Raw genomic sequence first — 26,809 nt, forward strand, 5'->3', positions numbered from 1 at the left:
ACTGTGTTCACTATGTGCCTTCTCACTTGAGAGAGAAACCTTGAACTTCATCGGTCTTCTTGAATCAAGGTATCTCTCCCTGGATGCCTTAGATTGGACATTTCTATAGACTTGTTTTAACTGGGATATTTCCATGGCCTAAAAATTGTTAACATGCAACTTATTAAATTCCTCTTTTTAAAAGTCATTCTGTTTCTGGTATATTGCTTTCTGGCAGCTAGCAACTAGAACAGTAGACAAGTCTTGTACTTCCTTGATCATATATTAGTATTTTGTTTTTTGATGCTATTGTAAATGGATTTGATTTCTTAATTTTATTTTCAAATTGTTCATTGCTAGTGTATAGAAATACAACTAATTTCTATATATAGAGCTTATATCCTGCAATCTTACTAGGCTTATTTATTAGTTCTTATAGTTTTATAATTCTTTACAATTTTCTACATACAATATTATGCAAAATAGAGATAATTTTTACCTATTCCGTTCCAATTTGCATATATTTTATTTCTTCTTCTTGTGATTGCTATGGTCAGAATCTCCAGTATAAAGCTGAATAGAAGTGACAAGAGCAGACATTCCTGTCTTGTTCCTGATCTTAAGGGGAAAAACATTCAGTCTTCTATAATTAAGCGTGGTTTTAAATGTGAGTTCCCCACCTTTTCTTTTTTTCTTTTTTTCTTTTTTATTTTTTTATTAATGGAAAGAAAGAAAAATGAATAAAAATAGAAAAAAGAAATTAACACAACATTTAGAAATCATACCGTTCTACATAAGCACTCAGTAATTCTTAACATCATCACATAGATGCATGATCATCATTTCTTAGTACATTTGGATCGGTTTAGAGGAACTAGCAACACAACAGAAAAAGATATAAAATGTTAATATAGAGAAAAGAAATAAAAGTAGTAATGATAGTAAAAAACAACAACAAAAAAACCCTATAGCTCAGATGCAGCTTCATTCAGTGTTTTAACATGATTACTTTACAATTAGGTATTATGGTGCTGTCCATTTTTGAGTTTTTGTATCTAGTCCTGTTGCACAGTCTGTATCCCTTCAGCTCCAATTACCCATTATCTTACCCTGTTTCTAACTCCTGCTGGACTCTGTTACCAATGACATATTTCAAGTTTATTCTCGAATGTCCATTCACATCAGTGGGACCATACAGTATTTGTCCTTTAGTTTTTGGCTGGACTCACTCAGCATAATATTCTCTAGGTCCATCCATGTTATTACATGCCTCATAAGTTTATCTTGTCTTAAAGCTGCATAATATTCCATCGTACGTATATACCACAGTTTATTTAGCCATTCTTCTGTTGATGGACATTTTGGCTGTTTCCATCTTTTTGCAATTGTAAATAACGCTGCTATAAACATTGGTGTGCAAATGTCCGTTTGTGTCTTTGCCCTTAAGTCCTTTGAGTAGATACCTAGCAATGGTATTGCTGGGTTGTATGGCAATTCTATATTCAGCTTTTTGAGGAACCGCCAAACTGCCTTCCACAGTGGTTGCACCATTTGACATTCCCACCAACAGTGGATAAGTGTGCCTCTTTCTCCGCATCCTCTCCAGCACTTGTCATTTTCTGTTTTGTTGATAATGGCCGTTCTGGTGGGTGTGAGATGATATCTCATTGTGGTTTTGATTTGCATTTCTCTAATGGCCAGGGACATTGAGCATTTCTTCATGTGCCTCTTGGCCATCCGTATTTCCTCTTCTGGTAGGTGTCTGTTCAAGTCTTTTTCCCATTTTGTAATTGGGTTGGCTGTCTTTTTGTTGTTGAGTTGAACAATCTCTTTATATATTCTGGATACTAGACCTTTATCTGATATGTCATTTCCAAATATTATCTCCCATTGTGTAGGCTGTCTTTCTACTTTCTTGATGAAGTTCTTTGATGCACAAAAGTGTTTAATTTTGAGGAGCTCCCATTTCTTTCTTTCTTTCTTCAGTGCTCTTGCTTTAGGTTTAAGGTCCATAAAACCACCTCCAGTTGTAAGATTCATAAGATATCTCCCTACATTTTCCTCTAACTGTTTTATGGTCTTAGACCTAATGTTTAGATCTTTGATCCATTTTGAGTTAACTTTTGTATAAGGTGTGAGATGCGGGTCTTCTTTCATTCTTTTACATATTGATATCCAGTTCTCTAGGCACCATTTATTGAAGAGACTGTTCTGTCCCAGGTGAGTTGGCTTGACTGCCTTATCAAAGATCAAATGTCCATAGATGAGAGGGTCTATATCTGAGCACTCTATTCGATTCCATTGGTCGATATATCTATCTTTATGCCAATACCATGCTGTTTTGACCACTGTGGCTTCATAATATGCCTTAAAGTCTGGCATTGCGAGACCTCCAGCTGCGTTTTTTTTCCTCAAGATGTTTTTAGCAATTCGGGGCACGCTGTCCTTCCAGATAAATTTGCTTATTGGTTTTTCTATTTCTGAAAAATAAGTTGTTGGGATTTTGATTGGTATTGCATTGAATCTGTAAATCAATTTAGGTAGGATTGACATCTTAACTATATTTAGTCTTCCAATCCATGAACACGGTATGCCCTTCCATCTATTTAGGTCTTCTGTGATTTCTTTTAACAGTTTTTTGTAGTTTTCTTTATATAGGTTTTTTGTCTCTTTAGTTAAATTTATTCCTAGGTATTTTATTCTTTTAGTTGTGATTGTAAATGGGATTCGTTTCTTGATTTCCCCCTCAGCTTGTTCATTACTAGTGTATAGAAAAGCTACAGATTTTTGAATGTTGATCTTGTAGCCTGCTACTTTGCTGTACTCATTTATTAGCTCTAGTAGTTTTGTTGTGGATTTTTCTGGGTTTTCGACATATAGTATCATATCGTCTGCAAACAGTGATAGTTTTACTTCTTCCTTTCCAATTTTGATGCCTTGTATTTCTTTTTCTTGTCTAATTGCTCTGGCTAGAACCTCCAACACAATGTTGAATAATAGTGGTGATAGTGGACATCCTTGTCTTGTTCCTGATCTTAGGGGGAAAGTTTTCAATTTTTCCCCATTGAGGATGATATTAGCTGTGGGTTTTTCATATATTCCCTCTATCATTTTAAGGAAGTTCCCTTGTATTCCTATCTTTTGAAGTGTTTTCAACAGGAAAGGATGTTGAATCTTGTCAAATGCCTTCTCTGCATCAATTGAGATGATCATGTGATTTTTCTGCTTTGATTTGTTGATGTGGTGTATTACATTAATTGATTTTCTTATGTTGAACCATCCTTGCATACCTGGGATGAATCCTACTTGGTCATGATGTATAATTCTTTTAATGTGTTGTTGGATACGATTTGCTAGAATTTTATTGAGGAATTTTGCATCTATATTCATTAGAGAGATTGGTCTGTAGTTTTCTTTTTTTGTAATATCTTTGCCTGGTTTTGGTATGAGGATGATGTTGGCTTCATAGAATGAATTAGGTAGTTTTCCCTCCACTTTGATTATTTTGAAGAGTTTGAGGAGAGTTGGTACTAATTCCTTCTGGAATGTTTGATAGAATTCACATGTGAAGCCGTCTGGTCCTGGACTTTTCTTTTTAGGGAGCTTTTGAATGACTAATTCAATCTCTTTACTTGTGATTGGTTTGTTGAGGTCATCTATTTCTTCTCGAGTCAAAGTTGGTTGTTCATGTCTTTCCAGGGACCCGTCCATTTCATCTAAATTGTTGTATTTATTAGCGTAAAGTTGTTCATAGTATCCTGTTGTTACCTCCTTTATTTCTGTGAGGTCAGTAGTTATGTCTCCTCTTCCATTTCTGATCTTATTTATTTGCATCCTCTCTCTTCTTCTTTTTGTCAATCTTGCTAAGGGCCCATCAATCTTATTGATTTTCTCGTAGAACCAACTTCTGGTCTTATTGATTTTCTCTATTGTTTTCATGTTTTCAATTTCATTTATTTCTGCTCTAATCTTTGTTATTTCTTTCCTTTTGTTTGCTTTGGGATTAGTTTGCTGTTCTTTCTCCAGTTCTTCCAAGCGGACAGTTAATTCCTGCATTTTTGCTTTTTCTTCTTTTCTGATAAAGGCATTTAGGGCAATAAATTTCCCTCTTAGCACTGCCTTTGCTGCATCCCATAAGTTTTGATATGTTGTGTTTTCATTTTCATTCGCCTCGAGGTATTTACTAATTTCTCTTGCAATTTCTTCTTTGACCCACTTGTTGTTTAAGAGTGTGTTGTTGAGCATCCATGTATTTGTGAATTTTCTGGCACTCCGCCTATTATTGATTTCCAACTTCATTCCTTTATGATCCGAGAAAGTGTTGTGTATGATTTCAATCTTTTTAAATTTGTTAAGACTTGCTTTGTGACCCAGCATATGGTCTATCTTTGAGAATGATCCATGAGCACTTGAAAAAATGGTGTATCCTGCTGTTGTGGGATGTAATGTCCTATAGATGTCTGTTAAGTCTAGCTCATTTATAGTAATATTCAGATTCTCTATTTCTTTATTGATCCTCTGTCTAGATGTTCTGTCCATTGATGAGAGTGGTGAATTGAAGTCTCCAACTATTATGGTATATGTGTCTATTTCCCTTTTCAGTGTTTGCAGTGTATTCCTCATGTGTTTTGGGGCATTCTGGTTCGGTACATAAATATTTATGATTGTTATGTCTTCTTGTTTAATTGTTCCTTTTATTAGTAGATAGTGTCCTTCTTTGTCTCTTTTAACTGTTTTACATTTGAAGTCCAATTTGTTGGATATTAGTATAGCCACTCCTGCTCTTTTCTGGTTGTTATTTGCATGAAATATCTTTTCCCAACCTCTCACTTTCAACCTATATTTATCTTTGGGTCTAAGATGCGTTTCCTGTAGACAGCATATCGAAGGATCCTGTTTTTTAATCCATTCTGCCAGTCTATGTCTTTTGATTGGGGAATTCAGTCCATTAACATTTAGAGTTATTACTGTTTGGATAATATTTTCCTCTACCATTTTGTCTTTTGTATTATATATATCATATCTAACTTTCCTTCTTTCTACACTCTTCTCCATATCTCTCTCTTCTGTCTTTTTGTATCTGACTCTAGTGCTCCCTTTAGTATTTCTTGCAGAGCTGGTCTCTTGGTCACAAATTCTCTCAGTGACTTTTTGTCTGAGAATGTTTTAATTTCTCCCTCATTTTTGAAGGACAATTTTGCTGGATATAGGAGTCTTGGTTGGCAGTTTTTCTCTTTTAGTAACTTAAATATATCATCCCACTGTCTTCTAGCTTCCATGGTTTCTGCTGAGAAATCTACACATAGTCTTATTGGGTTTCCCTTGTATGTGATGGATTGCTTCTCTCTCGCTGCTTTCAAGATCCTCTCTTTCTCTTTGACCTCTGACATTCTAACTAATAAGTGTCCTGGGGAATGCCTATTTGGGTCTAATCTCTTTGGGGTGCACTGCACTTCTTGGATCTGTAATTTTAGGTCTTTCATAAGAGTTGGGAAATTTTCAGTGATAATTTCTTCCATTAGTTTTTCTCCTCCTTTTCCCTTCTCTTCTCCTTCTGGGACAGCCACAACACGTATATTTGTGCGGTTCATATAGTCCTTGAGTTCCCTGATACCCTGTTCGAATTTTTCCATTCTTTTCCGGATAGTTTCTGTTTCTTTTTGAAATTCAGATGTTGTATCCTCCAAATCACTAATTCTATCTTCTTTCTCTTTAAATCTATCATTGTAGGTATCCATTGTTTTTTCCATCTTTTCTACTTTATCCTTCACTTCCATAAGCTCTGTGATTTGTTTTTTCAGTTTTCCTATTTCTTCTTTATGTTCAGCCCATGTCTTCTTCATGTCCTCCCTCAATTTATTGATTTCATTTTTGAAGAGGTTTTCCATTTCTGTTCGTATATTCAGCATTAGTCGTTTCAGCTCCTGTATCTCATTTGAACTATTGGTTTGTTCCTTTGACTGGGCCATATTTTCAATTTTCTGAGCATGATCCGTTATCTTCTGCTGGCGTCTGGGCATTTAGTCAGATTTCCCTGAGTGTTGGACCCCACAGGTTGTAAGATTTTTCTGTGAAATCTCTGGGTTCTCTTTTTCTTATCCTGCCCAATAGGTGGCGCTCGTGGCACACATTTGTCTACGGGATCCACCAGTAAAAGTTGCTGTGGGTCCTTTAACTCTGGAAACTCTCACCGTAGGGGAGGTTTGGCAGCCGAAGCGTCTTGGAAAAGTGCCAGCCGGCCCAGGGGTCCAAACGTGGGGAGGGTCGCCGGCTACCGCAGCACGTGAGAGCGCCCGGCCAAATTTCCTAGTCGGCCCTGGGCGCCAAGCGTGGAGGAAGGGCGCCAGCTGTCGCAGCCCGGGAGAGTGCACTGTTCCCAGGCGGACCGGGGAGTCACGTGTTTGGAAGGGACCCCCTGGTCACCGTTCTCTGCAGTCTGGGGATTTCTGACCCAACTCTTTCAGTTGGTCCGGGGGGCCTCGCGTGGTGGGGATGCCAGCCGCCATGGCCTGAGGGGACCACCTGCCCAATTCTGCCAGCTGGCCTGGGAAGGAGGAAGGGAGGGACTCCGGACGCTTGCCGTCCCGCCCAGGAAAGCCCGCGTCCCTCGGTGTTCTCACTGGAGCTGGTTCTCCCAGACAGTCAGCCGTTCCAGGATGGGGTACGCTGTCCCTTTGATCTCTGTCATGGCTCCAGGAGCTGCTCTGTATTGTCTCCACTCCCCCAGTAGCTGTTCTGGAGGAGGAAAGGTGAGGGTGGCAAGGCTGTCGAGGCTGGTGGCGGAGGAGCCGGTGAAGGTGGAAGAGGGCACCGTGGTGGTTGGAGAGCCGCCGGAGCAGGAGGGGGAAGAGGGGAGAAGGAGGGCGGGCGGGTCGGCTGCTGCGGGGCGTGGGCGCCGCGCGGCGGGCCGGCGGAGAAAGAGAGGGGAGAAGGAGGGCGGGCGGGTCGGCTGCTGCGGGGCCTGGGCCCCCACCTTTTCTTATAATGTACCTTCTTCCTGGAATATTTTCTTTACTTCTATGTCTCTATTTTTCAAAATTATAACCATCACTCAAAACTTAGCTCAAATGTCTTACCAGATAGCATATCTCTTGCCCTAGATTTCTCAAACAATTTGCTTATATCTTTTATACCATATTTCTCACAGGCCATCTAACTCTTTGTGTAGTTATTCTGGTAAACCATCCCCTCTTTATCTGATCACAAAACCCAGAAAAGGTTTTGAACACATCCTGTACTAAATGAATATTTGTCATTCTGGGAAATAAAGAAGTTATCTACTTGGAAATGAGTAGAACTTGAATTTAGTTAAATATTTCAAAAATAAAAGCTCTCTCTCTCTCTCTTTTTTTTTGGCATGGGCAGGCTCCCGAAATTGACCTGGGTCTGTGGCATGGCAGGCGAGAATTCTGCCACTGAGCCACCATTGCCTGCCCTAAGCTCTCTCTTTTCTTCCAAAAAATATTATCCTCCTGAAACTTTTTAATAGAAGTTTATGCAAAGTGAGAATTATTAAGTCCTTAAAGAGCTCAAAACTCTTCTGGAGTAGAAAGCAACTTCAAAAACAAAAATGTGAAGAGAAAAATTCTTGGAATGAAGAGAGAAGTGTTGTAGCAAGATTACTAATTTATTATATTGACTTGGACCCAGTGCTCTGTTTCTGCCACTCTGCACATACTGCTCTTTTCCTACAATTGTTCGTTGTTGGAAAGAAAACAGGGTAGTGAGGAGAGAGCTAACCATTAACCATGGTGAGCAGGCTGCATTCAACACTGATATAGAGAACCAAGTAACTATCTGATGAATATGACCCTCTGAAATATCTAGGGAACTTTTTACCCGGTGAACATTCAAGTTTAAATACTATGGGACACAACTTAGAAAAAAATCTGTTCAGTTCAGTACATGTTTATAAATTTCAAGCTGCAAGCAAAACCATTTCCACATGCACCTCCTCTGCTAATTATCTGCATTGGTTCTTCCTGCTCTTGAACATGCACCAGGACAACATGGAGGGCTTGCTAAAACCAGATTTCTGGGTCCCACCACAGAGTTTCTGAGTCAGCAGATCTGGGGTAGGGTCTGAGAATTTGTATTTCTAACAAATTTCCATGTAATGCTAAAACTGCTGGTCCAGGGACCACAATGTGAGAACTCCTGCTATAAAATGCCATGCATAAAATAGCCTTTCCCCTCAATATTGGTTCCATTTAGTTTTGTGAGAAACAGCCCTACAATGAGATTAAACAAGTGTCTCTAAAAGTTTGTGTTCACTTGTTTTTGTATCCAAGTCCCTAGCATAAAGAGTTGTAAGTGGTAGGTTCTTATGTCTTTTGAGTCAACAAATAAACCCAATTTATACTGAGATATCAGTGATTTATAGAAGCTTCCTGGTATATTTAAATTTTAAAGGTGAATCAATTTAAAATGAATTAATCTCTAATTATAGAGATATTGCCAGAATATCACCATAAAACAAGCTACCTAATTTAAAAAATGAAATGAACCAAAGACTTGAAAGACACATTAACAGATAAGATATATGGATGGCAGATAGCACATGAAAAGATTATTAACATCATTAAACATTAGGTAATTGCATCTTAAAACCATATGAGATACCCCTATACATGATAACAATATCAAAAATTTTAAAATTTAAAACTGACAATATGAAGTGCTGGCAAGAATATGGAACAACTGGACTCTCCTAAATTGCTGGTGGAAATGCAAATAAGTTATAGTTACTTTGGAAGACAGTTTGGCAGTTTCTCATAAAGTCAAACGTAAGCTCACCATATGACCTAGCTATCCCTCTCATAGGTTTTACCAAATTGAAATTAAAAACTCTGTACACAAACGTTTATAGCAGCTTTATTCATAAATTTGAAAAATCCCGGAAGTATTCCAAATGTCCATTGACTGGTAAAAGGATTAACAACCCATAGACCATTCAGGCATTGAAAAACTGCTCATCATTAAAAAGAATGGATTACTAACACATTGAAAACATGGTTGAATTTCAAAAGCAATATGTTGAGTGAAAGAAGCCAGACCCGAAGGGATGCTCCTGTACATTTATATTGTACATGACATTATGGAAGAGGCAAACTTATAGAGACAAAGAATAATCAATCACTGCCAGGAGGTAGGAGTGGGTAAGAAGTTTGACCACAAAGGACAAGAAGAATTTGGGGAAGTGATGGATGTTTACTGTTTCTTGATTGTGGTACTGGTTATACAATTGAATGCATTTGTTGAATATCTTAGAACTATATACCACAGAGTAATTTTGCTGTATGGAAATTTTAAAATATATAAAAAGGAAGACCTTTTTGGATAGAGGGAGTGTGAAGCTTGACACTTTGTGGATTTCAGGATAGGTGACCTGGGTTTCCTGACCTCTCACCATCAAATTGCAGTAAAGGGAAGAGGGCCAGATGCAGGAGCCAGTGGGAAGGGATAAGTCTATAAGACCATTTCAAGGAGGACTTATGAGTGCCAGGAAGAGAAATGAGCAATAAAACAAGCGATCTTTCAGAATAGATGTGAGATCATGGGTGTCGATACTTCAATAGTGAGTTGTTTGAGTCAACAGTAGATTGCTTCCTGGGAGGAAGATGTGGAAGAAAAAAATGTATAACAATTAATATCATACAGTTCCTCCCTGAATGACTATCATCATCATTATAGTTCCCAAAGAGAAGAGGTCTTCACTGAAAATCCAACTGAACCACTTTTACAGAACACTTGTTCTATGAAGGAAGCTTCCCAAGGAATTTAGGTAAAAGGCACAAGAGAGTCAAAAAGACGAGGAGGAGTCTCAGCTCTGCAGATTACAAGTGTAGAGCCCTTATGAGACTCGCTTTGCTTTTCTGGTCTCTGGTTTCTCCATCTGAGAAACTGGGTCAACAATAACAGGTATCTTTCAGTGTTGAGAGGATCAAATAAGATAATGCATCTATAGCACTGAGCATAATGCCTGGTAGACAGGAAGCATTTAATAACTCGTAGTGAATATTACATTGCTGCTTATTTTCTGGAGCATGCATACGTTTGTATTTTTCAAGTTCAGGGTTGTATTTCATTTTTTTTTTGTCAATGATCATCAAGCTTATGAAACAATGTCTTGCTGCTCAGAATATATAGAGATACTGAATTTGAAGATAGAATTCTTATTCCCGGAAACACAGAATATTTTGCCCTCAATACAAAGAAACTTCAAAAGCAAGAGCTGTGACTTTCCTGCTCCAGAACTAGTTAACCTGTTGGGATATTTGGTAGATGAATTCTGCACCACGCTCTCTCCTTTACTATGCACTAGACTGGAAGGCAGCAGCTGCTCTCCATGCTCTTCTTCCAACACATAAAACCAATCTCCCAGCACCAGGGGAGACTATAAAAAAGGGAAAGAATGCAAATGTCCAAGCAGTGATTAGTTTTACCAGCTGTTCTTCTCCATCCAGAATCAAAGGATTGGCCACTTTAGCTGTAAAATCCACTGGACAGGCTCAGGTGTTTATTTATTTATTTATTTTTAAGAAAAGGCATTAAAAAGTAAACAACCCTTTCCAGAGTCCAGCCTGTCAAAATTGTTGGAAAATTGAAGAATGCTTTAAATACAGGAGGAAGATGAAAACAGCAGCTTTTGGACTGTGCTTGAAATTATATTTGACCTTGGGAAGAGCATGGTCCTTTTAAACATGGGGTAACAAACTTAAGTGTCTTCAGAGGACAGACTAGTTATGTAGATGAGGGAAGAAGCCATCTGAGTGTCAGGCAATAGGGAGTGGTAGAGTATGAGCTTATTTTATGTTTCTCCACTATTGAGAGAGATTTGAATACAAATACCTTTCATTTTTCTCTTAACTCTGTTTCAGAGGGGAAAGTAGGGAATGTTTAATGATAATTGAAAATTGACACAATATCAAAGACATAGAGCAATAGAGACCATCTTCCATCTTGGCTATGTAGTGGACTGAGGAAGCCCATGACACATCCTAATCAGGCAAATTTTACTCACCTCCAGCTAGTTGCTGTTGTGCAAGAAATGTGAGCTCAATATTGTCAGATATTTGATTATTCAAGAGAAAACCCAGATTTGGATTTTTATGTGACTTCTCCCAAATTTTAAATACTGATAATTCACTCCATTAAAAAAAACAGCAATGGTGTAGCTCAAACACAACCTGTCCATAGTTTAGTTTAGCCAGTGGGCTACCATTTTAGACCTTTGCTTTGGATGCAGTTTTGATAAGTGATGTAGGGTTTGATACTGTTTTTTGATAAATGGAAAACCATGATAGAAATCAAATGAATTATGTTAGAAATACTCTCTTTTTAAATTATGTTAGAAATACTCTTTTTGATCTTTAAAAAGATTAAAAATTAAAATTGTATTGTGAAATGTGAAGTCATTTATTAAAGCATTATTTTAAAGCAGAAGATAGGAAACAGATTACTATGTAGCTATTAAAAATACCTGGAAGGACATGGAAGAAGCAGATTAACAGTGGTCCCCTCTGGGGAGAGAACTAGGGCAGCTGGAAGATAGGGATAGCATGGAAACTCAGTTTTTGTTTTATGTGTATTTGGTAACATTTGAACTTTTTTTACCCTATGTATATATTCTCCATTCAAAATAAAGGTAATTTAACTTTAAAAAACCTTTTAAAATAAACTAATATGCAGGGCAATTATAAGCTCTTCCAAAAAAAGTAGTGGAAGGGTGGGAATGGGGAGTCACAACAGTAGAGATGTTGGACAATTCTGGGCGTATATCATGGCTGGCATGAATCTCATCCTCTTTCAATGACCTTGACTCTGATTAGTGGACATGGGCTCCTATATGAAACAAGGTAGTCATAGAAAGCATTCATCTATTTTCCCTACCAAGCTCAATAGATCTTATTCTGCAAGGCACAAGTGGATAGCATGGCAGTTCAACTACATGAGACTCACTAGTGCCTGGGTTTTCCTAGAAAACTCCCCATCCCTTCCTATCATAGACCTCTTCTTTGAGATGGATCTCGTGTCCTCAGAAATGTTCCTGGCTACCTATTGGTTGCTCACTTCTCCATCTTGGTCCTGAGTTTGGCTTATTTATGAGAATGACTAGCGTCGGCTCTTGATTTAACCAGCAGATGTAGTGTTTCCCAACAGGTACTTGGATTTGCCTAAGGTTGTCTGTGCTTGGTTGCAAACATGTTCCTCCAATAAAGGAAAGAATGGGGTAATGAGTCAACTTTCTTCATTTTCTTTCTCTTGACCTCTATTTATCGCTATAGAGATTTGGACACGGATATAGATGTGAATAAATACATAGATGTGTATATGCATGAAAGAGTTAAAAAGAATCTGGTAACAATGATAGCCTCTGGAGAGGAAGTCTGATAGTTTGTCCAATGAGGGACTGACAAACTGCATTTCCAATATCACAGTACTTGAAATGAGGAAAGAAGGAGAAAATCCTTAGTCTGGGATTTTTAAGTGTCTGTCTGAGAAAAAACAGAAAAAAAAAATCAAACAAATAGTATTTCTAATCAGTAGGGGAAAGTTAGATTATCTAATAAATGATATGGGGAGTTTTGGCTAATCATCTGAAAAAATACTTTATCTCCATCTCATTTCTTCTACCAAAATAAGTTTGTGGAGGGCAGAGTTAAAGATCTGTCTTAATTTGCCAGAGCTGTTATAACAAACTGGTTGGCTTGTGTGCTGGTTTGAAAGGATGTATGGACCCTAGAAAAACCATGTTTTAATCAAAATCCCATTTCATAATGGCAGAATAATCCCTATCAATACTGTATGTTTGAAGCTGTAATTAGATAATCTCCCTGGAGATGTGATTTAATCAAGAGTGGTTGTTAAACTGGATTAGGTGACGACATGTCTCCACCCATTTGTGTGGGTCTTGATTAGTTTCTGGAGTCTTATAAAAGAGGAAATATTTTGGAGAATGATAGATTCAGAGAGAGCAGAGAAGAACAACATAGCCATGAGAAGCAGGGAGCCCACAAGCCAGCGACCTTTGGAGATGAAGAAGGAAAATGCCTCCTGGGGAGCTTCATGAAACAAGAAGCCAGGAGAAGAAGCTAGCAGATGATGCCATGTTCACCATATGCCTTTCCAGATGAGAGAGAAACTATGACTGTGTTCACCATGTGCCCTTACACTTGAGAGAGAAACCCTGAACGTCATCAGCCTTCTTGAACCAAGGTACCTTTCCCTGGATGCCTTCAATTGGACATTTCTATAGACTTGTTTTAATTGGGACATTTTCTCAGCCTTAGAACTGTAAATGAGCAATTTATTAAATTCCCCTTTTTTTTTTTTTTTTTTTTTTTAAAGGAAAGACAGAGAGAAGGAAGGAAGGATAGAAGGAAGGAAGGAAGGAAGAAAGGGAAACATCTTTTTTAAACATTTTCTTGTTTTATTGTATTCTGTTTCTCCGTTTTTGTTACATGGGCTGGGGCCAGGAATCGAACCGAGGTCCTCCGGCATAGCAGGCAAGCACTTTGCCCGCTGAGCCACCGCGGCCCGCCCTAAATTCCCCTTTTTTAAGAGCCATTCCATTTCTGGTATATTGCATTCCGGCAGCTAGCAAACTAGAACAACTTGATAAAAGGAACTTCTCCTCTCACATTTCTCTGGTTGGCATCTTCACATTATCTTATTTATTTATTTTTTTTGCATGTGTGTATTTTTGTTTCTTTTTTATTTAAAGTGGGATCTGTAAGGCAGCCATTGCTGGAATTGGAACAGGACATTTAAGTTGTGCTTTCTGATTTCACTATAAATCAGAAATACTAATTTCAACCCAAATTAGGAATCTTAGAAAATCCTTCTCTGAAGTAGATATTTTAAGATTCTAATTGAATTATCATCCAGATTTCCAGATACACAGGAATGGGAGTGGTCTTACCCAAACTGAATGAAACACTTCCTTGGGAGAAGTTATTTACTTTCCTTGGGCTTCAGCTTCCCCATTCAGTAAAGTTAGCAGAAATTATTTGGTGTAAATTAGATCTAAAAGCTAGGTTTGTAATGATTAACAATGCTACTGGAGTGTAATGGTTGGGGGAGGGAGAGGAACTGTAATCAAATTTCCTGGTTTAGCTTATGACATTAATAAATATAGTAAACCTCTGCTGTTTTTTCCCTATCACATATTAGCAGGTCACACTTTCTCCAAAGTCTGTAGTGCTCTGTTGGAGGCCTACCAGTGACCCTCTATCACCTGGTAATCTGTTTCCTTCTGTCTTCTCATTTCTACTCCCATTTCCACATTTCCTTTGCTTATAAGGACTCTAGTCATATTGGATTAAGACCCATCTTGATTCCATTTGTCCTCAGATCTCCTAAAGTACTTTTCACAAATGAATCCACACCCATAGGGCTGGAGGGAAAGACCAAAGGTGTCTTGTAAGGGACATGACTCAATCCCCAACACGGTCATCTGCGCAATCTCTGCCTCCATATATTCAGGCCTCTCAAATGCCCTGAGTGTGATCAGAATCTGTGACTTGTTTCCAACCACTGGAATGCAGCACAGCAGGTAGGTTGTACGTGATTGCGTGTGACTACGTAACAGTGCAGTGCCCATCTTGGTGGAGTCTCTCTCCTCTGCTGGATTTAAGGAAATAAGACACCGCGAATCCTCCAGTGTCAGGAAATGAATTCTACCACCCACCCGAGGGAGGTTGGATGTGGATCCTTTCCCTGTGGGGGCTCTGATGAGAACCCAGGCTGGCTAGCTCCTTGCAGCCCTGTGGGATCGTAAGCAGAGGACCTAGGTAGTCCAGGTCCGGGCTCCTGATTCAGGGAAATGCAAGAGTGGAAGAAAAGACTGCTATGTTTGTGGTCTGCTGTTATATCTCAATGGAAAACCAATATAAAGTCTATATAGATTGATGAGTGACGTGTAAAAAAATTGAAAGAAACTGTAAAAATAACCAAAGAAAAATGTGGTAAGATGTACTTGTAATCTGGAAGTGTAAAAGATCTTTTTAAAGAAGAAATAAAACCCAAAAATCATTAAAAAGAAGACCAACAAATTTGACTCCATAAAATGTTTAAACTTCCACATGGAAAAAATACCATAACTAAATCAGTGTCAAATTAGAAAAAAAAATATTTGCAACAGATATGGCTGGCAAAGGGCTAATTTCCTTAATTCCCTAGAGTGACTGCAAATCAAAAAACAAAATCAACTCCAAAGGAAAATGAGCCCAATTGGTTCAAAGAAAAAAGAAATACACACAGTTTTAGCATGCATAAAGCTGCTCGCCCTTACTCATAATTAAAGAAATACTAATGTTCAAAAATGAAATTTCATTTTTTCACTTAGATTGACAAAGAAAAGAAGTCAGTAATACCAGGAAAATAGACGCTCTTATATGCCATTGCTTGGAATGTAAATTGATACTGTTTTTTTGGCAATAGAAATCAAAATTTAAAGCATACAAGAATACCTATGCTTGTCAGTCTTCTTGTATGAAATCGTCCTACAGTGATGCCACATATGTTCATAGTGATTGTTGAGTAACAAAAACTTCTCATTGTTAGATGATCTCTTAAGTAAATGTAGGGAGACTATGCAACTGTGAAGAAGAATGTCTAAGTCTATAGATGATGATAAGGAATGATTTAACATGCTCTATTGAATTAAAAACTCAACCTTCATCATGAGGATGAATATGCAACTATATGATGATATTGTGAATTACTGATTATATATGTAGAATGCAGTGATGATATGTTAAGAATGTTTGTGTCTGCTTGTCATTATATATTTTTAAAAAACTAAAAAATTAATTTTAAAAAATCTGTCAAGGAAAAAAAACTTAACCTTCAGAACAATGTATGCAAATAATTTGCTCTAATCTTTTCAAAAAGATATACTGTAATAAGAAAATGGCTTATGTTTTCTTGTGTGTGTGTGTGTGTGTGTGTACATTGGGAAAGATGAGTGTGCCTGAATTTGACCTCAACCTAGAACAGTGTCCTCATAAGGCTGGAGAGCTAGAGATGTGCAGCCTTACATGGACATGTACTAGGGAGTAGCCCCTGAGATGGAGGGTTCAGTAACCACAGTGCTCAGGAGCAGAAGGTCTAGAAGCAGGAGGCCAGTGAGAGGGAGCAGAACAATCACATCTTGGAGGTCAGGCCATCAAGGAATTCACCGTGTCCTGTCAGTCCAAGCAGAGACCCTCCAACTGCATCCGATTCTGGAACAAAGGCTGTTGGTCTTCTGTAAAGTAAACACACAACAGGTGCTGTGCTAGATACTGGGGTGGGGATGTAGAAAAATACAGAGAAAAATAAGATTTGGTTTCTACAGTCTAGCAGAAAAAATAAAAACAAGTTCAAACAAATATTCACTATCAGAATACGATAGATAATATTTGCATATCCATCAAATTCAAACATCATATGATGATCTTTTCTGTGGAGTGCAAATCTGTCATCTGGTTCTAGGTTGTGGTTTTTACTTATCAGCTCTCATTTAATTCTCACAACTGCTGAGAATTGTTGAATTCAAAGGGAATCTCATTGCTTCCATTCTACTCACTGGACTCACGGGGTGAAGCAGCCTTTTGTAAAGACCTGATTTTACAAGTCCAGGTCTCAGGACTTGTATTTGTGTGAGGGAGAAACATTGGTCCAGAAGAATAAGGAAAGGTTGAATCCAGCTTTGGAGACTGGCTTTTAGACCCTCTGCCTTGCAAAAGAGGATTCATTATCTTGCCTCAGAGATGCCCCTTTCCTGTATTTTCTGTTTCTACATTTTTTAACGTCTCCTTTGAGCCTAGACCATGGTTCTAAGTGATGGAGACATAGCAGTGAACTGAAAGCCGTGCTTGTCTTCTCTCATGGAGCATTCTAGAGGGCAATAAAGAATAAGAGAGTAACAAACAAACAATCAATATGATTATAAGGTTTTTTAATAAGTATTATGAGAAAAGGGTAATGCAGGCCAAGGGACTAGGCTTTGATGAAGAAAAGTGGGTGAGGCCAAAATGTTCTTTCAGTATGCTTAGGTGGAGCTCTGGTGGAACTCTCTGAGGAGAAGACACTGGCATAGATGGAAAGATCTGAGCGAAGGGAAGCAGAAGACAGACCAAGGACAAAGGCAGTGAGATGGGCATGAGCTCACCTCGTTGAAGGAGCTACAAGAGATCCAGAGTGGCTTGAGTGAGGGGAACAAGGGAGGAAGTTCAAGGAAATGAGGTCAGAGGGGTGGGCAGAGGCCAGATCACACAGGGTCTTGTAGGTCATGATAAGGAGTTTGTATTTTACTCATCAGGAAGTCATGAGAAAGTTATAAGCAGAAGAAAGAGGGGTTTTCATTTATGGTTTTGTTTTACATCTTTTTAAAGTTGATGATTTTGTCTGCAGTGAGGAGAACAGAGATGTATAAGAGCCCAGAAAAGGGATAGTCAGAGGCAATAGGGGCTTTGAGGAGAGTGGGGACAGTAGAGATGAAAACTATGGCTACGTTTTTTTTTTTTTTTTCTTCATGGGCAGGGGCCAGGAACCGAACCTGGGTCTCCAGCATGGCAGGCAAGAACTCTGCCTGCTGAGCCACCGGGGACCTATGGCTACGTTTTACAGGGAGAATCTACAGGATTTTCTAATGGATTGGATGTGAGGGGAAAGAAGAATAAGGAATAAGTATAATAACTAATTCTTTTAAGCATAAGGTTAATTCCTAGGTATTTGACCTAAGCATGTGGGTGGTGCCAATTCATGGAGGTGGGGAAGACTAGAACATTAAAACTCTACTAAAATCCTTGCTGATTCCACATCACCTGCAGACTCCTTAACCCAACCTGTATGCCCCTCCCATAATCTCTTTCCTCCCTATGTTTCCAAGTGTGTCTCCAGCCCCTCTGTTCTCTTCTCTGGGTTCTCCAGTGGCACAGAGGCTGGTGCTTGCCTTGATCTCTCTGTTTACATTCATGTCATTCATATCTCATTCAGTGCCACTTCCTTCAGGAAGCATCTTCTGATTTCTCAAGTTTAGATTAAGTCCTCTCCTCCAGTCATGTCTCTTTGATGGGCTGGGCTCTCCTTGAGGATAGGCATCACACATCACTCATTTCTGTATCCCCTGTGCTCAGCACAATGCCTGCTACATAATAGATGGGTTCAATAGTATTTGATGAATGAATAGATGGATGAATAAATGTATGCTGATACAGGTGCTGTGCCTGGCAATTTGTGGGATTAAATGTTACATGTGAATAAATTTTTAAAATAGTATTTAGAAGTGTAAAGAATGAAAGTACAGTTAACTAGAGCCTCTTTGTAAGGCATGCATGTGATGCTTCTGAATCCTGATCTTTAGGACACTGAGACCATGTCTGGAACCACTGGGAAAGCTAAGTTATCTCTGTAAAGGCTCTGCCTAGTGTGGGTTAGGGGGTTGCAGCAAATAAAGACTTAGTTATAAAAACAGGGACTGAGTATAGGCAAGGTACAGCCTCACCCTCCTTTGTGGGCTTCTTTGATAACGACCTGTCCCAAGGTCATTTCTGGTCTGCCTCCCAGTTGCCCTGTCCCTTTAATTCACCTCATGGTCCCCACCAAGCTCTGAGGTCCAAGATTAATGCTCCTCCCACCGCCCCATCCCGATTGCCTTTAAATGCAGCCACATACCACTCACCTAACCCCGACAGAAAAAAATACAGCCCTGTCACAATCTTGTGGCAAGCTATATCTCCCAGCATTAAATCACCATTAAGGGCCTCTGTGAGTTTGATAGCAGCTTCGGTGTTTTGGCACTTTTTTCCCCTTCCTTTTTATCCCATTTAGAAGTCAGCTAAAGCCTCCCTGCTATCAGCAGGGGAATGCTATAAAGGAAACCATATACCACTCTCCTCCAAAGGTGCAGTCACACGATATAATAAATCCATGAGTAGAGACCTGTGGAGAATTTTCTAGCCAAGCCTCCTTCAGGCAGCACAGCCACTGGTTGTTGGGCAGTTCGCAGGGGTGGCATTTGCATAGCCATTTGCAAAGTGCTTTCCCTGCGGGTATCTCATTTGATACTAACAGGAACCTTGTTAAAATAAGAATGTATTATGCCCCTTTAAAGATAAGGAAACCAAGGTCTAGGGGACTTTGCTACTTAGCTGAGGATCTTGGACCTTAAAACAGGACCTTTGGCTTAGAGACTGAAAACCAGAGGAACTTTTTGATAATTGTCAAGACATCTGTTCTTTCTCAGGCCTTCTCCATGCATGGTAGGCTCTGAAGTTACGGGGTTCAATTCTGTGTCTGCCATTTACTACCTGGGTTACCTTGAAGAAGTTATTTATTTTTCCTTCTACGAGTTATCTAGTGCCACAATAATGTTGCTTACCAAACAACTGCAAAATGTCAATAGCATACCATAATTTAACATTTATTTTTGCTTAAGAGTTCAGGGTTCAGCTGGGAGATTCTATTGATCTTAGCTGGGCTCCCTTATGCATCTGTGTCCACTGGTGGGTCAGATGGGAATGAACTAATTTAGGATGCTCTTGGCTAACATGATTTATCTCTGCTCTGCGAAAGCAGGCTCTCCCGGGCTTTCTCTCGTGGCAGCACAAAGAAAGAATGGAACTGTGAACAGCCCCTTGAGGCATAGGCTCAGAATGGGCACCTTGTCACTTCTGCAAAGTTATTTTGGCCAAGCAAATCAGGATACCAGCCTGAACAGAAGGGTTGGGAAAATAGTCACCATCTCTCAAGGGGAGGGACTGCACAGTCACCTGACAAAGAGTGGGCATACAGGGAGGCCATTAAATGGAGCCATTGAATGTAACTGTCTCCTAAAATCCCTTAGCTCTTTTGTTTTTGCATTTCAGCAATAGGAGTTAAAATACTATCTATAGTACGGGGACAAAGGGAGGATAAAATGCGGCAATGCATGCAAAGTGTTTAGTATAGTGCCTGGCGAGTGGCACATATAACAAATACTCAGAGTGTTAACCCTTATAGTGACTATTTTTCTAAAACAGAGATCCCTTTCCCCCACTTCAATTTTGTAAGATTTTTTTTAACGCCCTTTTACTTCTCTTTTAAAACACTTTTGCCCAAGGGTTTTCTTCCTTTCATACACTTTGTTGAAGATTGCAATTTCATACGAACATTTATCTTGGATGATATTCCAGCATCTTTGGTTTCTGAAAGCCAGCCTGCACTTTGCTGTAAAGAAGTTTTCTGTAGAAGGTGACCTAGAGCCCTGGCCAGTGTGGAAACGCTAGAATACTCTGGAAGCCACTTGCGTGCTAGCCTTCCATGGTAACTTATTTTATGTACCCCTTCAAAAAACATGTTTGCAATCTTAATTCATGTTCCTGTAGGTGCGGACCCATCTTCAGATAGAACCCTTTGAAGATGTATGATCAGTTAAGGTGTGGACTCATTTGTGAATAGGATCTCCGAAAGTCCTATTTAGGAGCAGAGGAATTGAATCAGATTAGGCCTTAATCCATATTACTGGAGGCCTTATAAATAGCCAGATGTCAGAGAAGCTCACAGGAGGAGATCAAGGACATTTCTATGTGTTGAGAGGCAGAAATGCAAACCAAGAAACCCCAGGGATTGTGGCAAGACACTGCCAGAATGCTGCAGACTTCAAGGAGAAAGAATGGTCTTGCCAACGCCTTGATTTTGGACTTCTAGCCTCCCACTATAAGCCAATAAATTCTGGTTGTAAAGCCAACTAGTCTGTGGCATACATCAGAGTAGCCCTGGCAAGCGAAGATATCTTCATGATGTTTGGAAGCCAGCAAAGCCTGTCCATATATTCCCTAAGTTTGCACATACCTCTATTTGGCCTGTCCATATGTTTCCATGTGAGTTGCATCTGTTGTCTCTCTTGAATGTCTGTGAGCTGGTTTACTGTCTAAATTCTTTGACGAGGACCGGAACTTCATGCTTACTCTAGAGGAAGAGGGAGAGTTACTATTGTCTCAATTAGGGATTTAAAAGAAAAAGTAATAGTATTTGAGCAATAGCCCTCCTTCCATCTTCTTTCTTACTCTCTCTTCCAACATTGAACACTCACCCATACAGGTAACTATGATATGAGGGAAATTGTGATAAGAAAATGAGGGTGGGACAAAAAGACATAGAAGGAACTCAGAAGAGGAACAGAGGGCTTCTGCTGAGTTGGTTAGGGGAGCCTTCATGACACAGGTGGGCTTGGAGCTGTTCTGAAGGATAAATGAGAAGTTGCCAATATTTTTTTATTGCAAAATTTCTAGAAGTGTTTTGTAGAATAAATTAGGAAACTGTAAATAAAAGGAGAAAGTGAGTATTGATACTTTGTGGCAGAGCTGCTGGCTGTTTACCCAGTACCCTTTCTCCCCTTTCCTCAGTGACACAGCCTTGATTACATGCCAGGCAGCACGTGCCCCACAGAGAGACTGTGCATCCCAGCATACTCTGCAGGGCTGTGGCTATGTAACTAAATGTTGGCCATGACAAGTACGTGAGAATATTCTGTGGGACTTCCAGGAAGGTTCCTTAAGGGAGAGGACTTCCTGGAAAATTTTGCCGTTTTGCACGTCCCTAGTTTTCCTCACTCATGGCTGGAACATGATGGTAATGGCTTAATCTCTCGCAACCAGGCTGGCTCAGAAGGTGACGTTGAGGATGTCCATGTGTGTATTTTCAGTAGGATAGAGTAGATCATGCCCTGATAGCACACAATCCCCAAATCTCAGTGGTTTTATATTTCTTCCTCACTTACATGTCCAATATAGTTCAGCAGAGTGTTTCTGCTAACTGCAGTCTCTGCATCACCCAGGCTGATGGGAGCTTCCTCTCGATGTTTGCTTTCAAAATCACAGTAGTAGGTAGAAGGACAGGTAATGACTTGTGCACCAGCTCTTAAATCTTATGCTCAGAAATGACACATGTCACTTCCCCTCACAGTTTGTTGTTATATGCAAAATACCAAAGCAAGTTATATGCAATACCAAAATTAAAAGGAGGGAAGTATAACCTATCCTGTGCCTGAAAAGAGAGAAGAGGAATATTAGAGAACAGAAATAATGACTTCTGTACTGTGTGCTAGGACAAGGAGCAGGAAGCTTGAACGTGCCCAAATTCCTAATGACGTCATGAGTTGCAGTACCAGCCTTGGGTTGCTCACCTGAGGACTACGTCCACTTGAGAGAATACACCCCTATGTATTTAAGACATTGTAATATGGATTTTTCCAATCCTAACTGATTAGTTTCCCCCGCCATTCAGGTATAACCACAGGTGTTGTTTAGAGTGAATGTATTAAAGAGGAGGCATGAGACTCTACCTGTTGTAACTTCAGCTGTTCATAAGAGAGGCAGCCACAGGCACTTCCTGACCTGTACATTTCCATGTTTTGTGTCATGTGATCATTACAGCCTGCACATGACTGATTGGAGCAAGGCCGAAGGCACCTGCCTATAGGCTGAGCAGATCGCTGGCCGTGAAGGAGGCTGGTCTTAGAACTCTGCCCAATGAGGGGTGGGGGTGAGCTGTATATGAGATGATGATCGAATGGCTGAATCTGGCTTTCACATTCATTTTTTGAATTTTTGATGTGCAGAGAGGGATAGACAGAAACTGAGAGCATGGCAGAGGCAGAGAGAAGTTGCATTATGTGAGTGTCAGTTGCTGGTTGATCTCACCCGTAGCAATATTGTATTTTTGACAGTGATCAGGGCATCCAGTTCTCTGTGAGGTCTGGATATGTTTGTGCTGAGATGATTCCTGCTCTCATTTCCTTCTTTGTAGCTCTTACACTATACTGCCTATGATGTGATAAAAAAAATTAGAGCCTAACAGATGCAGTGTATGTCCTTCTCTTCGTTGGGTGTATGTATTGATAATTTTTTTAAGTAGTCCATACTTTTTCCTTTCACTTACTAGTATACCATGTTGTGCTGGTTTGAAAGGATGTATGAACCCTAGAAAAACCATGTTTTAATCAAGGTCCCATTTCGTAAAGGCAGAATAATCCCTATTCAATACTGTAGGTAATTAGATCATCTCCCTGGAGATGTAACCAAATCAAGAGTGGTTGTTAAGCTGGATTAGGTGACGGATGTCTCCACTCATTTGGGTGGGTCTTGATTAGTTTCTGAAGTCCTATAAAAGAGGAAACATTTTGGAGAAAGAGAGATTCATAGAGAGCAGGGAAAAAAACGACGTAGCCACGAGAAGCAGAGAGCCCACAAGCCAGCGACCTTGGGAGATGAAGAAGGAAAACACCTCTTGGGGAGCTTCATGAAACAGGAAGCCAGGAGAGAAAGTTAGCAGATGATACCTTGCTCACCATGTGCCCTTCCAGCTGAGAGAGAAACTGTAACTGTGTTCACCATGTGCCTTCTCATTTGAGAGAGAAACCCTGAACTTCATGGGCCTTCTTGAACCAAGCTATCTTTCCCTGGATGCCTTAGATTGGACATTTCTAGAGACTTGTTTTAATTGGGACATTTTCTTGGCCTTAGAACTGTAAACTAGCAACTTATTAAATTCCCCTTTTAAAAGCCATTCCGTTTCTGATATATTGCATTCCAGCAGTTAGCAAACTAGAACACATGTCCATCTTTCCACATCATCAAATATTCTTCTACAACAATACATGAACTAATGCATAATATTCTGTTGCTGACTGTTGGTGTTTATTTAATCAGTCCCTTAACAATGGACATTTTGTTTGTGTCCAGTTATTTTTATGTTTGTTTTGCTTTTACATACAGCATCAAATTCAACATCTCCAAAGCTAAATCTTAGCATATATTCATGATGTATTTTGTACGTAGGAGACTGATAGAAGGATATTGGGTAACAAGGGAAGCATTTCAAAACAAGAATATGACATGAACAAACCACAAAGCTGTGACATGGAAAAACATCAGGCTTGTCTTCAAATAATTAAATTTTGCTATTGTTGGTTGGAGTCAAGGGCCAGCAGGAGATTGTGGCCAACTTGTTGCCAGGTGTTCTAGTTTGCTAGCTGTTGGAATGCAATATACCAGAAATGGAATGGCTTTTATAAAGGCGAATTTTATAAGTTGCTAGTTTACAGCTCTAAGGCCAAGAAAATGTCCCAATTAAAGCAAGTCTATAGAAATGTCCCATCAAGGCATCCAGGAAAAGATACCTTGGTTCAAGAAGGCCGATGAAATTCAGGGTTTCTCTCTCAAGGGAGAAGGCACATGGTGGACACAGTCAGGGTTTCTCTCTCAGCTGGAAAGGCACATGGTGAACACGGCATCATCTGCTAGTGTTATCTGATATGCTTCCTGTCCTCCCCAATATCCTCCTATCAGCCCCCTACCTATAAAGACATCATGAATGAATGAAAATGGGGTTTCACAACTCGTTTTCTTTCCCCTTTGTCATGAGATCATTCAGCTAAGAGGGAAAATTGGATGAAAGGCCAGGTAGACTGACTCCAAGTTTGGGGTTTTCTCCAATAAAAAAGTGGAAATATGCTCACCCCACTTTCCTTCCCCAAGCAATTCTTAAACTTTAAAGTACACAAGAAACTGGGGTGACTTTAAATGTGGAAGTTTCCAGGCCTCAACTCCAGATGCTAAGTCCACAGGGCTTGGACTTAGACCTAGAAGTGGCACAGTTTTTACAAACTTTTCAGATGATTATGAGAAAGACAGTACAAAGAGTATATGTTAAGAAACACTGTCTTATTTTGAGCTTGAGATCTGCTTTGTCTCTCCTTCAAGTGTGCCTGCTCTTTGAAAAGTGACTCCAGCCCTGTCTTGTTGTAACCCCTTATCAGTTCTATGTGTTTTGCAAATTGCATTTACTCTTCATTTATGGAAAAACCAGGTCAGTGCTGCCAGGCCAATAAGAGCTAGGTTTTCCCTGGCCTTATGCATCAGTGACATATTTGCCAACCTAACCCAGATCTGAGGTCTCTGCAATCGGCAATGGTTGATGATGATGCAGGGTACTCGTGACTTGATTTGCAGAGTGCCGGCTAAGCTTTCAGGGAAGTCAATAAGAAAAATCTCATTTTGATTTTCAGATTGGGCTCATTTGATTTGGAAGTCACTGGTGGCAAAAGAAATATGGGACCCAGGGATGTCATCTTGAAGGCACTCTCTGGCTGTAATCACCCCTAAGAAGCAGTTTTCTCTATCTTGTTTCTCCTCTTCTCTTCTCTCCACAGATTCAGTGTGTCAGCAGATGGAGAAAAAAGCAACAGCCATCCTCAGATTTCTACTCTATGCACACCGTGTGGGGTCAGAGCAGCAGCACACACCACTTTATCCCAAGCAGCCACTGCACACCCCCTAGTAGGGGAAAAGAACATAAATTATCTTATTAGTAAGGTTTATACTGATTACATGTTGAAATAATATTTTAGATATATTGGTTTAACTATGTTACTAAAACTAATTTCAGCTATTTTTTTAATTGTTCTTTTTTTAAATTAGAGAACTTGCAAGTTTACAGAAAAGTCAAGTAAAAAATGCAGTGTCCCCATATACTCCCCTCTTATTGATATTTTGCATTAGCATGGTATCTTTGTTACAAATGATGAAAAAATATTAAAATATTACTGTTAACTTGAGCCCATAGTTTACATTAAGTGTATTCTCCCCCATATACCACCCTACCATTAACACCTTGTAATAGTGTCATACATTTGTTATGAGTCATGAAAGAACAGTCTTATATTTGTACTACTAACCACAAGCCGTCATTCACAACAGGGCTCACTGTGTTATACAATCCGTGTTTTATCTTCTAACTTTCCTTCTGTAGCATACAAGACCCAAAATTTTCCCTTTCAACCACATTCACAGATACAATTCAGAGCTGTTAATTACACTCACAATAATGCGCTACCATCACCACTCTCTGTTTGAAGACATTTACAATCTTCCTAAATAGAATTTCTATTTAGGATAAATGGGCACAAGTTAATTATCAGCCAGCCCCCCCCCCCCCACCTATTTCTTTTTTGCCACCATTCTATCCCCTGGTAATGTGTATTTTAGATTCTAACCCTTTGAGTTTCCTTATTTTTAATTAGCTCAAATCAGTGAAATCATACTGTATTTGTCCTTTACTGTCTGGCTTATTTCACTCAACCTAATGTCCTCAGGGCTCACCCATATTGTCCCATGCCTCAGGACTTCATTTCTTCTTACAGCTGTTTATATCACAATTTCTTCATCTGTTCACTTGTTGATGGACACTTGGGTTACTTCCATCTTTTGGCAGTTGTGAATAATGCCTCTATGAACATCAGTGTGCAAATGTTTGTTCACTTCCCTGCTTTCAGTTCTTCTGGGTACATACTGCAGCAGAATTGCTGGATCATGTGGTAATTCTATGCTTAGCTTCTTAAGGAACCAGCAAACTATCTTCCTCAATGGCTACATCATTTTACATTCCCACCAGCAGTGAATGAGTGTTCCTATTTCTCCACATGCTCTCCAACACTTGCAGTTTTTTTTTTTTTTTAATAGTGGCCATTTGAGATGAATGTGAGATGATGTCCCATTGTGGTTTGATTTGCATTTCCCTAATAGCTAGTGATGTTGAGTGTCTTTCCACGTGCATTTTAGCTATTTGTATTTCCTCTTTGGAAAAATGTCTATTCAAGTCTTTTGCCTATTGTGAAAAATAACATATACACAAAGAAGCAACAAATTTCAAAGCACACTGCAACAATTAGTTATAAAACAGATTTCAGAGTTTGGTGTGGGTTACAATTCCACAAATTTTGGTTTTTCCTTCTAGCTGCTTTAAGACACTGAAGACTAAAAGAAATATTAATAGTTCAGCAGTTAAAATCATTTGTTAAATC

At 39.4% G+C, this 26,809-nt stretch overlaps 1 protein-coding gene across 26 annotated transcripts in view; it reads left to right on the plus strand.

The window, feature by feature from the left end:
• Window positions 1-26,809, plus strand: part of LOC143664558 (uncharacterized) — a 191,938-nt gene that overhangs the window by 146,351 nt on the left and 18,778 nt on the right. For 22 of the 26 annotated variants that reach the window (XR_013166492.1, XR_013166493.1, XR_013166494.1 and 19 more), the window contains one exon: window positions 25,160-25,317. The exons of the other annotated variants lie outside the window; for them this stretch is intronic. Coding sequence is in view for 2 of the 22 variants with exons in the window: in XM_077138083.1 (XP_076994198.1) it covers window positions 25,160-25,317 (158 nt within the window). In the remaining 20 variants the exon portion in view is untranslated. The remainder of the gene's footprint in view (window positions 1-25,159; window positions 25,318-26,809) is intronic. 26 annotated transcript variants of the gene reach the window in all.

The sequence above is a fragment of the Tamandua tetradactyla genome, chromosome 20 (assembly GCF_023851605.1).
Source record: "Tamandua tetradactyla isolate mTamTet1 chromosome 20, mTamTet1.pri, whole genome shotgun sequence".
NCBI classification, from domain to species: Eukaryota; Metazoa; Chordata; class Mammalia; order Pilosa; family Myrmecophagidae; genus Tamandua; species Tamandua tetradactyla.